The following is a 16,218-nucleotide window of genomic DNA, read 5'->3' as shown; positions in this document are numbered from 1 at the left end:
CTTTCGCTATTCAGGATATTAACCCCCTCAACGTCGAAAAATAGTATAGTTTAAGGTGGTTTTGTCCTGCAAAGGATTTTTTCCTTCGGCAAAGGCCTTTGCCCGAACGGCGACTTCGTCGCCACGGAATTCATTTGGCAAAGGTTCTGAAAACCAGACAATACCAAATTGCGTTTGTTTACAAGCAGAGCGCCACTACGACAAAATATTTAAAGGTTTGAATCAAAAGCGCGGCCGAGCCCAGCAGTGTAAACGGACAAAATTGCGAGGCTCGGCCGCGCAATTGAGGCCGGACTCGGCCGCGGCCGAGCCGCGGCCGAGCCCGGCCCTGCACTGTAAACGGGGTCTATCTCAGCAGACGCTGGGATGCAGCAGGTTTTTCGAGAGAAGCTTCCCATCTCCTCGCTCTCTCCTGGCGCAGCGGGACTAGTAAGCAATACGATTCAGCCTGGAAACAGTGGACTGATTGGTGTTATAAACGAAAGACCAATCCACTCGCGCCTACTTTAGCGGACATTGTTAATTTCCTTGCCTTTGAACATTCCCAAGGCAAGTCTTACTCTACAATTAATTCTTACAGATCTGCTTTATCATCTGCGATTCCACGAATTAATGGTCAGCCAGTAGGCCAACATCCTGATGTTGTTCGATTAATGAAAGGTATTTTCAATCAAAATCCACCCAAACCGAAATCCTGTAGCACATGGGACGTTTCTACTGTTCTAAACTATATCGCTGGTTTACCAGGTGATAAAGATTTGTCCCTGTTGCAATTGAGTAAGAAATTAGTGTCTTTGATGGCGCTCGTTTCCGCCCAGAGGTCACAAACTTTGTCTCATCTCGATATTTCTTCATGTACCATTTCTGAAGATCACGCTACTTTTTACATGACAGATTTGTTAAAAACTACTTCGGTTAAAAATACTCTGAAAAGTCAATCGGTCAAGTTTCCGTCATACACTCCGAACAATAAAATGTGTGTGATAAGAACCCTCAATGAGTACATTAAACGTACCGCCCCTCTCCGTGAACATAACAATGAGACTAGGCTTTTTGTTTCCAGCAGGAAGCCACACACTCGAGTGACCACCTGTACTTTGGCACGTTGGATGAAAGACATCCTAAAATTGTCAGGAATAGATACCTCAGTATTTCAAGCACATCTATTGTTTTCGAAGCGCATCAGCCTCATCCGCCTATGCCCACGGGGCGACCCTAAAGGATATAATGTCAATCGCTAATTGGTCTCGCGTGACTACATTCAGAGATTTTTACCATAAACCAATGTTTATTGTTGACGGTTCTTATCATTCGGCTGTCCTTAATTCTACTGCGTAATTCTCGGTGATGACGACCGTCTCTAGCGGTGATCCGACTGTTAAGAGGAGAAGTTAGTAGAAGGATGGCAGTCGTGGTTTTTCTGGCGGCAAAATGTCAATATTTTTTAAGAACAGCCAGTATATGATTTTAAAGAGAGAGTACTCCTTTGCATGTATTCTACATTATATTAATGACAACTGCCTTTGTATTATCGTTTGGGATAATGCTGAGTCAAAAGACTATAAGGGACAAAATGTCCTGCATCTTTGTAATATTAAAGTCAGGTATACTGATCAGACAGCTGGCATGACTTGCGTCTGTGTCATGACGTCTTATCCACACATCAACTTCTGTCAATTGCTTCGAACATGCTAACCCTCGGAATACTTGTACGAGTGTTATGTAATAGAATTCTTAAATTATGCAAATAATATTATGAAGTATAATTGGAATCTATGAATAATAACGAAGTACAAGTAGAAGAGGGTCCCACCCGTTTTCAATTCCTTCACCCACCCGCGTGTTTCACAGAAGTTGACGTGCCTTGTGTGCCTTGTATCAATGACCGATTGTGCTGTGCCTATTGTACTGCTTGTGGTGGATGCATCCGCATTTGTATACAACCTTTTTACTTAATATTCAACACGATTACTGCCATATTCAAATCTCAAAATCCACAAACATCTTGTCTGTCTTTAAATAAAGACATTCATGCTTTGAGCATCTTTTTTAATTTAAGGAGTACCTTATATCTGCCTAGGAAGAATAAGCCAGTAACCGTGCAGTCTACTGGTACTATACACTTATCTTTGAAAGATGAACACTCCTTACAAACCCACTCCTTTATAGCCGTGAACACCTGACACTCCACACACTGGAATTTTAACTAGGTACCCCTACTTTGAATTTCTTTTGTGTGATGCACTGCCTGAACACGTGGAATATGCTAACCCTCTTCTACTTGTACTTCGTTATTATTAATAGAATTCCAATTATACTTCATAATATTATTTGCATAATTTAAGAATTTTTACGGTTCCGGGCACCACGTTATCCTTAACACTAAGCGACTGAACAGAGACTAGGCCGAATCGGACAATGGCCATTGGGCAGTCGTTGAAGCAGCGCTTACCTTTAAACGCATCGTAAACAAAAGCACTGACGGAAGCCAGCCAGTGGTGGTTTACAAGGGAACAGCAGCTAGCAGCACACACATGATTCGGTATGTTTCGAATAAACTCTTTTTTGGGGGGGAGGGGGTTGGGGGGAAGGGGGATAGATGTAATCGTAATTACTGATCTCATTGTCGTTTCAACAACCACAAGGCAACAACGGTAAATTTTACAGTAGGCCTACAGTAAGTACACGTACTGTACTGTAACACATAGCCCGACCAGACACTGTTACGCTATGCGACCTGTCGCGACGTACCATGTACAGCGACTGGGCTGTGTATAGTTATGTAACACACAGCTTGGCCTCCTCTAACCCTAAGCCCGGGGCGCTCCTTGTCAATGTAACGTTACACAGCATTTCAGTAACACAGCGTTCGGGCCGGCTGGTCGCAGTTTAATAGGCCTCTTCGAGTGGGCCTACCCCACTATTTTTCATTTAATTCATGCACACATTATTCCCAGTCAGCTACATGTGGAACTTTCTCATATTATTAGAGTCATGAGCTGTAACAGTTACAACTGTAATTTACAGTGTAAAGGTGTCTGGATAAGGAATGTTCCAAATGCACTGCACACAAACTTATTGGGATTGTTAATAGTGTATGAGTGCATGCATGCCGCACTTGTGACTGAGTGAGAGTGCACTGCTAAAGTATGCAATTTTGATGTCAGTGAGCCTGATTACGGCAAGCCACAGTCACATGCATATCTCTGAGGGATCGATCGTGTATCAGTCATTAACATGTGGTCAATGGTAAAAACTAATGTTAGGCAAAATGAAAGACTGATCACGTGATTGCTCTCAGCTAATTATTTGATGAGGATCCACATTTTATCCACCATTTATATACAAATAATGCAGAGGTGAAAGGGTGCGCACTTGTGGAGATCAATGCAGTGCACTCAAGGGTATTTACAATGGTGTACATTGTAACATGCACAAGATGCAGCTGGGAGTGCATGTCGCACAACATTGTGAGCTTCACCTCCATTGATATCCCTACAGGTGCAATATTTGCTCTACAAAATGGTTCTGTGAACTATATTTCGTTTACCATTCTGGGCAAATAACAGTCAGCTACAAGTAGAAACTTGCTTTTGAAAAAGCCAAGATGTCCGAAGAAATGTTCCACAAATACTGGCGCTGAACGAGAATTTTTTGACGGTAAATAGGTGATTGAGTGTGTACTTGTAATTGACTGATCCGATTGCACATTACTAAAGTATGCAATTGTGACATCATTGAGCATGATTAAGCCTACGGCAATCCACAGTCATGCACATATCTCTGAGCGGCCATTAGTATGTGGTCAATGGTAAAAACTTATGCCTGCTGGGCATGTCGGGCAAAATATAAGACTGGTCAAGGGACCACTCTCAGCCAATCATTTGATTAGGATCCATTACATTGTATACCATTGTACTTCATATCATATCCATACCAGATAGGCCAAGGTCAGCCGTAGGGGTGGGATTTTGCAGTGCTGCCCGAGACCAGAGGGTGGGATGTGACTGAACTGAGCAAAGTTAAGATACATGGCCTACATGTATGGCATGGGGATGTCCCCCTCCAACCCATGAAAGATACTTGCCTCTAGCTTGTAAGCTGTAAATTGTGTTGTCTGGTGTACACTAATAATCCATAATTTGGCTTATTCTGATAAGATTGGTAAGGCATGAGAAAGAGTTTAATTGTACGGCATAATTGGCATAAGAAAGATTTGCAAAGCATATACCGTCATGCCTGATGCGTGAGACATGGTAGGCCTGACATAGTGTTTATCAAAGTATTTTTGCTTCATTCATAATTGTACAGTCAAACCTGCCTTAGCGGCCACCTGTCTACAGCGACCACTGAAAAATCTCCCTGAGAGAAAAACCCTGTTAGAGACCCTGTGTATAGCGGCCAGCGGCTACACATTTTGTTTCCCGCAGTAGATTTTAACCTGTCTATAGCGGCCAAAAACCCAATGGAGCCGCAGCCGAGCCGATAATCCAGCATGTTTTTCTGCTTTGTAGCCGTGCAGGCAGCGTTCAGTGATTGTTACTGCTGCATTCATCCCTCATTCAGTCATAATAATGCGCAAGTGTTATGCTTTCTTCATGACAATACACATACTGTACGACTGTGCAACAATTTCATATACACTGGCATGGCTAAATGCATGAAATACACGGTGTGTGCATATGTACACTCATACATGTACATGTAAGGATACAACTATGCATAGTCATGTACATGTAAGCAATGCACACAAAGTTGGATCACCTGTCTATAGCGGCCACCTGTCTATAATGACCACTTTTTCCGTCTCCCTTGCGGCCTTGGGTGGTCGCTATAGACAGGTTTGACTGTAATTTGAAGTATAATACCCAAGCATAATCTTTAGGTAATACTATTCCCATAGGCCCGAATTCACGAAGGTGGTACAAATGAAACCATGGTTTAAACCATGGACAAAAACCATGGAGCGCCAAGTGTCGCATGGAATATTTCGTTACGAAATCAGTCATTTTGTCGATGAAATGATTATTTTGTAACGAAATGACAACATTTTGTAACTAAATGGACATTTCGTTAACGAAGCAGTCATTTTGTTGACGAAATGACCAATTTCGTAACGAAATATTCCGTGCGACACTTGGCGCTCCATGGTTTTTGTCCATGGCTTAAACCACGGTTTCATTTGTACCACCTTCGTGAATTTGGGCCAATGTGTGCATTATAAAGGACTTTTGTCGCCACTCTGCCAATACACAGACATGCACAAACACACACACAATACACATTCATGACGCTCGTGACCAAAATTTAGGTTTTGCAGATACTGCACTACAGTGTACATGATAGTAGATCTGCAAACAGCTGCCATTATCCAAATTACTCCATCTGGTAATACAAAATTGTAAATCCTGAGTGCTGTCCCCATCAAAGTGCGGGTACTGTATAAGTTGCATTTTAACATTGCCATGACAGTGTGTCTTTTCCTCTACACAATGTATTGTACCATCAACATTGTAGGTCATGGATCTGGAGACAGCCATTTTGACTGCCACCACTCCAGTGGTTATTGTGGACAACAACAGTGGACCAGCCTTAGATGATCTCCTTGAAGAGCTAATCAGCTTATGTGCCAGGCTCTGTGAGAAAGGTATTTGTACAATTAGGAAGGTGTTGTAGAAGAAGAAACCAGAATCTCTCCTTTGTATCCGCGATGTTTTGTGTTGCAGAGGGTACAGCGTATGTGAGCTCCATTGCAGGTGTGAATAATTAACTTTGACAAGAGGGAGCATTTCTGTTTTAGTACTCATCATTCCTCAATCACAAAAAAGAAAAAAACATACATTGAGCAGCCATTTGCTGTCCCTTTCAATATTTTAGGCAGTGCAGTAATTTAGTTTGCAAAGAACAGAACACACACCAAGATAAAAAAAAAAAAATAGTGAAAATCAGTTGTACTTCTTCAACAGTATTTTTAAAGTGCTATCATGCAGAAATATACATTTGCCAATTACTTGCTCCAAAAAATTTAACATTCAAGTACGGTACTAAACATGTTGAACAAATTCATGCACAAATTCAAGCAAGATGGTTAACCCGTTGAGGACAGACTGCTTTTGCTATTATTGCCATTATTTTGAGATACTAATGAGTGCTGATTAGCTGAATACTTTGCAAAGTACTGATGTACAAGGAAGAACCAGCACATGCTGACATTTTTACAATTACGTGCAGCATATTTCCATTCAAGATTATTCATGACAATTCTAGAGCTTGTACAGATTTGCTTGGACCATAGCAGTGTGCTAATGTGTTCCATCATAAATACAGGTATGGGAACTTCAATTGCAGAAGATTGGATAAAGCAGGGAGGTGACCTGGCTGGATAAAGTGTGCACACACTGGAACACATTATGAAATTTGTTAACATGGATAAGTAGCTTGTAAATAGGACTTAACTACTGACAGAAAAATTGCTATAATTGGCTTTGCCTGTCACATTGTGTTGCAGATGACAGTACTGACATTGTCCTCCTTGGGAACAGACCCAGTGGGGACCAAACCCTTCAAACTCTGTCTCAGCACTTCATCAGCCTGTATCGCCAGCATGGTCTAGCAGCCAATGAGCGACAGACAGTGCTCTCAATGGGTGGACACTTACAGGTCGTTCAACTTTGCCTGTCAGAGGACCAGAAGCAGGTTTGTGTTTAACAGGAGGCAGTGGAAGGTGTCACTGTTAGCAAGTCGTGGACAGGTTTTAATAACCAATACCAGAGCCCTGTGGAAAAGAAGTGTTAACGGTGAAGAAGTTAATTTGGATATGAAATAAAATAAAGGGATGGTACCATGAAATGATATACTGTGTAAATCACATCTTTTTCTTGTGTTCTTCCAAAATTGTACATGACATGGATTTAGTTCAACTTTGACAGCAATTGTTATTCATGGAATCCCAACCTATTCAAATCAAGAATGTGGTCGCATGGGCCATGGGCTCTTTTCTCTCTTAAAGCTGATAGAGTCATTTTCTTTGTTTTCAATAACAGAAACATGGCATATTTGAGGTGGACATCAGTGAGGTCCTTATGATGTCAGAAAAAGTTCTGCAGTTGAAGCTCTCCTCAGCTACCCGCACCGAGTCCACCAAATCCCACGAGCCAAGTGCCCTGTCTGCAGGTAATGAAGACACCCGGAATGAACTGGCCATTCAGGCTACAGAAGAAGTGCGCCATATTGTTACCCTGTATCAGGCCATGCTGAAACGATGTAACATGGTTGATCTTGTGGATGTTCTGGGGAAAGTGAGGGGATGGATGATGGGAGGAGCCAAGGAGAAGGATGATACCAGCAGTGGTCAGTCAGATGAGATGGAAAAGGAAGGGAAGAAGTATGTCTTGCTAGAACCACCAGAAAACAAAGTTGAGGTGAGCTGACGTACAGTGTCTTTTACTTTAATACAATGGTGCTACTTTAAATATCTATGCATAAATATTGACATGATTCTTATAAGTCTGAATTAAAATGACGCAAGTCTTGTAAGTATATTTTACAATAAATAGAGAGAGAAACACACAGCAAAACATAACAGCTTTAGTTGGTGTCTACCAAAATGACTTCACCCAAGCATCGTGCATTAGACAACAAGATTCAAGAAGGCTCTTTTCAAGTGGGCAGCTTGGGTGATTCTATGTGTTATGGTTAATTGTTACGTGAAATGACACCACACAAATGTGATACAAACTATACTGATTATTGATAGATTTTTTCAGTCTTGTGGAGTAGTCTTGTGGAGTGGAGGACTCTCAGTTTAAAAAATTGTATGTGTGTGTTTATCTAAATGAACATGTCTAACTGTGCAAATAGAAAATTTGTACAGTTTCAGATTTCTGACTCCAAATCTCAATAATAAAAACTTGTGTGAGAAAAGAACAATGAAACAAAATATTTCAAATAGTGATTGTGTATAAATTATCTTCTGACTGTGTAGGAAGCTATGCTAGAAGTTCTATCTGGATTGGACAGGTCAACCTCATCTGCTGTTACAGTCTTGAATATCCAGGCGTCTCCTCATCAGGATGGTGACAAAGACACTACCGGAGTTGAGGAGAAGATGATCTCAGTGTCCATGGAAATGGAAAACTTGACCTCCCTGATGAGAGATGGTGCATTATCTCAGCACGGCAGAACTCCAAAAACACCAGGAGGAAGAAATACAACTGAGGTAGAGTCTGTCTCTAGGCTGTTACATGCCCAATCCCCTGGTTATTCAAACTCCCTTAGAGCTTCAATCTATCTCGGGATTAACCACAAGGTGTTCATATCTATGATATAAGTCAAGGGAGGATTGTAGATTCAAAATGAAATCTGTGAGTTTCACTGACCACTTTCTGTAAACCACATCCACATCTGTGTGGATATGCTCAGGAGCTCATGTGGCCATACCAAGTTATCAAAGTATCTAGTATTGCCATCAGTGAAAGTGTGATCTCAAGTGGTACTTTGTCTCTCAGTCAAATCTCGTCCTATCATCATGATGATGCTTAGTCTGCAAATCTTTGTTTACCCAAGTAGAAAAGCTTACAACATGATTACTAATGTAGTAAGCCGTGTTCTTCCCTATAGAAATTATAACTGATGATGGTTGTGCTTGATGCTTGAAATGATCTTTCCATTTTGCAACTCTCTCTTATTCCTGTAGTCCCCTAAACTCACAGAGAATTAGCATGTTGTTGGTGTTCTTTTCAATGCATACATCAAGTGTTGAATTCTATTAATGCTGTCTTTTCAAATATTTGGAAACATTTTGCATCACACTTTGTGGATAGCTACAAAAATTAATATTTTCACAGGGATTAACTGACAGTACTGTCAGGTAACATTATTGTGTGTGTTATGGTTTGTGTACCAGATACCTATCTGCACACTGATATTCTTTTAATTTCTGTGCAGTGGTTTACACGCCAGCTTGTTGCCTCCCACCTCCGCCTGCTGATCAACTCACGGGATGAATTGTCCCTTGCCCAGTGCCTAAGTCTACCTGACAAGGGTCTAGGGCTGGAGGGCTTCACAGCACTGAGGAAGGTTGCCAGAGAGAAGAAGATGCCCCTGTATCCAGTAAGTCAGACAGTAAACAGAGAATTGATGGTAAGGGTTATAAGCCTGAGAAAAACATAAGATATGGGCAGCCCCTAAAGTCACTCCTCTGTTAAATAGAAAAAAAAAACACAATGTCATTATATTGACACACACAAAAAAAAAATCAACATCTGTAATGTACACCTAATTGGACTGAGAGAGTACCACATACTGATGACTTGTAGTTTGGTAACCGGAAATTTTGATATTTGTACTTTCTTTATAAGGCATTAGCCCTATTGTAGTTTTGAAATCATGGAAAAGAATAAAGGACATGAAAATGCTCTGGTTTCACACTCATTAATAAATGTAACTTTTTATATAAATCAGTATTTGTTGCTTGCACGGTACAGCAGTGAAAGTGGAGATTTTCACACAATCAATCTTTTGCCCTCGTCCAATTTCAGTGAAGTTTGATTATAATTTTTGTTAATGAGATTATTTCTCGACGTAAGCATCTCCAAAAAAAATTCATGCACCATAGGTTTTGTAATGGTTTCTGTAAGCAAAAAATTCATACAAAAATTTCTAAACTGTAAAATTTTAACATTGCTATTAGTAGATTCCTGATGTTGATGTGAAGCTGCAAAAATTGGGGATATTTAAGGAATGGCATTTATAGGGAATGAATAAAGGTGCCAAAAGTTGCTTATGTTACCTATTTCATATTTGATATGCTATACCCCGCGTTCACATTGGTCCCCGCGTCGCGGGGAAAGTCCCGAGCTGTGGGACTTTCTCCTCGATAACCATAATGTGAACGCTCGCTGGGACTTGTCCCCTCGTCCCCGCGAAGCAAGTCGGGTACGGGGACAAGATTTGGAGGGGAGAGTGACCTTGAGGCGAAATTGATAGCGTCCAGCTGTGGTCATCAAATGTGCGCATTCGCTATGCCTGGTTTCAAGTGGCAGAGCTCGCTCCAAGCCCCAAAATGCCCCCGCAGCTCGGGGACAGATGAGATACCAGTGTGAACGGTCAGTTGTAAAATAGATAAGATCTCTTGTGGCTGTCCCCGCGTCGCAGGGACCAATGTGAACGCGGGGATACCTACCTCAGCTGATGAATCTTTGATTCTGATTAGTTGAAATGGGGGAGGGCAGGAATTCAACAATTGCAGCATGCAATTCACCATGGCACGAGGGATACTGCTGTGGCCCAAGATATTGTGATCAATGTAATCAATTATAAGACATCACATAGCAGCCATGGTTGGGTATGCTCTGAGATTGCATTACTTCCAGCGTAATTTTTTAAGGTAGTACACATGTGTATTTCACATTTTTGTTGTTACCCAACTGAAATTGTGTTACCACAGCATTTTTCACACATTTTGTACGCATTTGTCTCCATTTAAGAGCAAATGTACCACAGTTTCCACAATCACAATTTCCACATTATAGAAATTATGTTATACCTTTAAGCCCCAGGAGCTAAAATATTACAAGTGTCACCGTCATTACTGAGATCTGTTTGAGTAAACTTTGGTAGAAATGACTAGACCTGCAACATAAGGCAGCTACCTTAGCTTCCACCAAAGAGGGATGGTAATGATGGTAATGCTTCAATTGCCGTTAAAAAAAATGAGTTCCCCGAACATGTGACATCTTCCAGACAATGGTGTCCTTCGTCATGAGATTGAGGCTTGGAGGAAAGAGTTACCAGCCCGACTCCTCATCACCACTGGGGGCGTACGTTAAGCCGATGGGCGAATTTGTCAACCTCATCCAAAAGATGCAGACGGCAGCTGAAGAGACCAAAGATTCTATGTGAGTTACAAATACAGTCCAGCAAATTCAAATTTTGTGTAGAGAAGTGTTATGAGTGAGTGAAGACTTGGAAAGGTTTAGTGGTGCTGCACCTATTGAATAGTCTTTAATGGGGCCCTTAACAACAAGTCTCTAATAAAGCCAATTGTGTTCTATACATGTATATCTGCTATCATGTTTAACCCAAATAAGCATGTGGAGTTTGAGGAAAGTCAGACATCTTTCAAAAGTTATGAATTTTTGAAGTTTTGGTGCTGCCACTGCTGGATAAAAAGACTATGCAATACAGATCTTGATGTCATGTGCGGAAAGCAATGTAATGAAAATATAAAGAAAATTCAAAATCTTTTACTTTCAGAAAACAGGGGAATGTTATTACAATTGACATATGTTAGTAACAAATCAAGGGAATGATTTGTTTGGGTTTCATTCCCCTACATTTTAGAATTTATGTTGGCCCTGGACGATACATCTATTTTGAACAGTGATTGTAGTGTGAAATTGAATGTTTCCAATATACTTTATATATTGTGGAATATTTCATAATTTGCTGTCAGGGAAGCAATGAGGAAGGTCCTAACCACCATCAAGCTGTCCATTCTGAAGTCTCAGGGGAATGTGTTGAGGCCAAGCAGTGTGGAGAAAGTCATCACTGAACTCACTAAGGAGGCAGAGACCCTCGCAGTCATGTGGCAGAAACAGAAGGAAGCTACACCCAAGAAGGTGAGAACATACCAAGGTTTCTTTTCATGTTGGTTTTAACACCAAGGCTTCCAATAGTGCATTCATCAATGAACTATCAAAGAGGGTATGACACAGGTCATCTCAAAATTATAAATTGTATAGTCAATAATTTGTATGAAATATGAAAACCGGATCAGTGCAGAAACATTCTCAAGCAGAGAGTTATTGTATTTCATTTGTATCGATCGGACTCAAATACGAATCAAATGGGACCTCTACTTGAACTTTGGAAACCCAAGTGCTTAATGACTCATATTTTAAATGACTGTCAACAGATCATTGGTCAAGGAAGGGTCATCTATGGCCAGTCCACTATCTGCATGCTAAGAGACCTGGTTGATAGGGAGAGTGGTGTCTTCATGTCCAAGCTTGGCCAGACACAGCTGTTGACTGATGTACTGACCAGCCAGAAGACGCCAATCAGACTGCCATCTGTGGTGTCCCAATTCAGGTAAGCTTTATTTTTGTTCCACAGTGCTTTCAATTCTGCCTCATTCATTCAGCCTTTCATTCTTGCATTCTATCATTTTATTTGTTATGAAAATTGTATCAAAGTTGGGTCAAATTCCATATCTACAGATACTTCACTTTTCAGGTACTAAAAATCATTAAGTCCCCATTTAGTCATTCATCCATTTCCTTTCATGTTTCTATTCTTTCAGTTATCACTAGAACACTGATATTTGTTGAGATGCCACAAATTGAAACTAAATGCCAAGATTCGATTTTGCAAAATTTGTGTCACACACCATTTCAGAAGAGAACTTGCACTATTATATTTTGATCCAAAATGAAGGTTTATTATTCTGAAGGTTTGTTATCATGAAACACACAAATTCTGTATAGACCTACAGGAGGTGTTCATTAATACCAAAATGAAATAGGGTGTGTTATTGATATTAAAGATATTTTGTGGCATTATTCTGAAGGTTTGTTAATCCAAAAATGAAACGTGATGCGTGATCAAGAATGTTCGTTAATCTGATAATGATAAGAACCTTCATTATTCGGAAGGTTTGTTAATCAGAACATGAAATAAGATTCAATAATCCAAAAGTGAACAAAGAAAGGTGAGTCTACATATTAACAAAACTTTCATCGTCTTAGAGATAAACCAACCAGTGGAATAACAAGCCTTTTCCATTTCCAGAATAACAACCCTTTTTTTATTTTTGGATTTACAAACCTTTGGAATAGCAAACCCCATTTCATTTATGGAATTATGAAATACGGAATAAAAAAACATTCGGGAACAGCGAACCTACCAAATAACAAGCCTTAATTTTTTTTTTAAGATTAAGAAATCCTAGAAATTGATAGCAAACTGTTCAAAGTTAAACAAACCTTCGATCGGAACAATGAGCCTTTGTAATAACCAACCTTTGGAATAATGAATTGTAACCAGAATCCTAAACCATCGTAAGAGTACAAACAACTATATTCTCTTTCTTAAATGTAAAATTTAGATGAAATTAATGAAAAAGCATCCCACATAACAGAGCTTTTCAGTGTATAATGATGAGTATTCAATAAACAACATACAATATACGCACAGACTTTTCATCATATACTGTATTTGTATGGTTATAACAAAATTTCGATATAACTTAAAACTACTGGCCCCGAGGACTCCGTTATAATTGGAGTCATTGTAGAATGTATTCTTGTCTTATGCAAATGTGATCTGTTTCTTTTCACAGATCACCTGACGTCGAGAGTGATCCAGATTCCCCTGAAAATGTTTCTCTTAGGGAAAGACTGAGAAACAGCTTGGTGAGAACTTTGAATCCAACAAACTGTAGATATTGCCAGCTTTTAGAGAGTCATGCTTACATTTTCTAGTTTTCAAGCTGCAAAATATTTTGCTGATTTTTTTTTATCACATGTAAAAAGTTTAAAACGCATTACTTAGAGGGCCCCTGAAATCCAAATGCAAGTTGATTTGTGTTGATTTATGAGACCCTAAACATCACTTTTGCGGTGAAACGAATATCTAGAAACATTCCATATATTTTTACGATTTTTTTCTTCAAGTTTTCTTCAGATTACTTGGGAATGCCTACAAAAAATCCTTCCAAACCAATATTCCTCAGATGACCTCATCTGTCAATCATTGCTAAAGTACTGAAAACAAAGGACATTGGAATGCACCTTCCCCTCGACTCAGCATAACTTGCATGTTTCTGTGATATTAATGTGACTAAAGGGGGTATCTCACTGGGCTTGAAACTAGTTCGCGACTAGTTTGTGACTCCATTTGCTAGTTGCAGAGACGTCTCCGAGACATCTCCTGAAAATTACAGAGTCTCTGATTAGTCTCAAGTCGTGCTGACATCCTGCCTAGATCAAGTCCGGTGATCCTGCAACGGCTCCCTCATATTTGAAATTTTTTGACACCTGCCATAACTCGTCTCAGAGATGTCTCCCTGGTGAGACCGCAAGACATTTTTATGTTGGAGACATCTCCGCGACTGCTGCGACTGATAAGTTGGAGACATCGTGGAGACGTCATGGAGACGTCTCCGTTGATGAGATACTAGCTTAGCAAAAGACGTGGCAAGGGAACATGCAAGTTAAGCTTAGTCAAGGGTAAGGTGCAATCCAATGTCTTTTGTTAAACATTTCAGTACTTTAGCAATGATTGACAGATGAGGTCATCTGAGGAATATTGGTTTGGAAGGATTTTTTGTGGGCGTTCCCAAGTAATCTGAAGAAAAACAGAAGAAAAAATCGTTAAAAATATATGGAATGTTTCTAGATATTCGTTTCACCGCAAAAGTGATAATGAGGGTATCATAAATCAAGACAAATCAACATGAATTTGGATTTCAGGAGCCCTTTAAAGGCAACAAATACAAGACTCATTTCAAAAGGTAGTTACTTACCTTTGGACACACTGTTTTGTTACTGTGAAATTCGAGTTTAAACAAGGAAATATTTTGTTAGACCCTACTTTCAATAGTATATTTACTACAAACTTGAATTATCTCTTAGAAGCCAATACATTAAATTGCAGACATATAATTATAGTCTTATATCAAATTGTGGTGTTCTCTGCGAATCAACTGAATTTCTTAAACTAAAGAGGGCATAGCACATCTCCCAAAACTTTGCTTCAATTGTTTATTCATTTAGGGAAGGAACGATTCCACTGGTACATCTCTCATAGGGGATGAACCCAAGTCATTTATGCTGTGGGCGGAGCCTGTTGTCAACATCAAAACCAGTTTCACTCCTGAGAAGCAACCTGCAGAAGAGGCAGGAATTCAAGTCAGAGCCAATCACAACAAAGGACTGTGGGCTGTCTCCCCTGAGGACAGATCATTGGCTCAGAAAAGTGAGGGAGGCGTGGCCTGCCCCTTGACAAGCAAAGTGATTGACAGCATTGCAACAACACCTAAACGCAAGACCAACTTCATCATGGAGTCGGCTCTAGACCAGGAAAATGATCGTGATTACTTGGAGAAGCTTGCCACCAAGAGTAAGAATAAAATGAACAGACAGCTGCTGAAGAAAAGACTTGTGCCACATGATTCAAGTTCAGATGAAACAAAGCCTGCAAAGAAGGTGAAAAAATGTGTGTCTGAAAAGTCGAGGAAAAAAAAGGACATTCCGTTAGGAAAGGGGCAAAGGACATTGACACATTTTTTTAGGTGATATAATCATGCAATATCTTTTCTCTTCAGATTTACAAGTGGCTGATGTGAATGGTTAAAGGGATGGTACAGTATTGGTGGAGATGAGAATTGGGCTTTTAACTTTTTGCGAGATACCAAGAAAACACTTATGATATAGTACAGAGCATACCCTTTTAAGAGGAATTCAAAGTTTATTTCATGACAATCGGGTTTGGAATGACTGAAACATCCAAAAACAAAGTAAAACAAAGCAATCGTAATAAAGTGTGGGTCCCACACTTTATTAGAATCGCTCTTATTTGGATATCTCAGCCATTTCAAAACCAATTTTCATCAAATAAATGTTAAATTCCTCATAGAATTGCATACTCTTTCATGTTTCATAAGAGGTTTTTCATTATCTCACAAAAAAAGTGTTAGAAACCTGAAATTAGGTCTCAACCAAAACTATACGATGCCTTTAAAGTATACAGTGACTTGCGTAAAAATGCATTGTGTAAAGAGAAGGAGAGAATCTAACGTTTAATGGTACATTTTAGCAGAATTGCATGATATTGTAGCATCTGTAAAATTCTTGATTTGTGTCTAGTACATGTGTTTATAATCTTTATTGTTAGATATGTGACCTTATTTTATATGAGTGGATGGCAGCTAAGATTGGAAAAGACTAAGATTGAATTAAGACTTAACACTTAATTTCTTGTATAAATTGTACATATCTACACTACTGAATGTTATGCATTGGACGTGATTTCCTTCAGCAATTCATCATAAGATTTTGCCTATTTTGTACTGTGATGATCAGATGAAGATGTACATAATATCTCCTAGCCAGCAAACATCCATCCTGCCCCCCCCCCACAAAAAAAAACAAAAACAAAACAAAACAAAAGTGTGTATTAAAGTTATCTGGATGGTCGCTTCAGAAGTCATTACCA

At 39.7% G+C, this 16,218-nt stretch overlaps 1 protein-coding gene across 3 annotated transcripts; it reads left to right on the top strand.

Moving 5' to 3' along the window:
* The first annotated feature begins 2,489 nt into the window (after nucleotides 1–2,489).
* LOC140234238 (PCNA-interacting partner-like) lies at nucleotides 2,490–15,353 on the top strand. 3 transcript variants are annotated; one of them, XM_072314299.1, is made up of 11 exons: nucleotides 2,490–2,542; nucleotides 5,518–5,647; nucleotides 6,509–6,696; nucleotides 7,044–7,421; nucleotides 7,985–8,218; nucleotides 8,947–9,111; nucleotides 10,744–10,898; nucleotides 11,456–11,621; nucleotides 11,918–12,093; nucleotides 13,343–13,415; nucleotides 14,778–15,353. In XM_072314299.1, the coding sequence occupies exons 2-11, from the start codon at nucleotides 5,521–5,523 to the stop codon at nucleotides 15,297–15,299; spliced, it is 2,184 nt and encodes a 727-aa protein (XP_072170400.1). In that variant the 5' UTR covers nucleotides 2,490–2,542; nucleotides 5,518–5,520; the 3' UTR covers nucleotides 15,300–15,353. The 3 variants fall into 3 exon arrangements, with proteins under 3 accessions (XP_072170400.1, XP_072170399.1, XP_072170401.1); XM_072314298.1 differs by having other exon boundaries at nucleotides 8,947–9,141; XM_072314300.1 differs by having other exon boundaries at nucleotides 8,947–9,141; nucleotides 14,812–15,131.
* The last annotated feature ends 865 nt before the right edge of the window (nucleotides 15,354–16,218 follow it).

Source organism: Diadema setosum, chromosome 10 (genome assembly GCF_964275005.1).
Source record: "Diadema setosum chromosome 10, eeDiaSeto1, whole genome shotgun sequence".
Classification (NCBI taxonomy): domain Eukaryota; kingdom Metazoa; phylum Echinodermata; class Echinoidea; order Diadematoida; family Diadematidae; genus Diadema; species Diadema setosum.
Note: the sequence above shows the minus strand (reverse complement) of the source record. Positions and strands in the feature narration are given on the sequence as shown.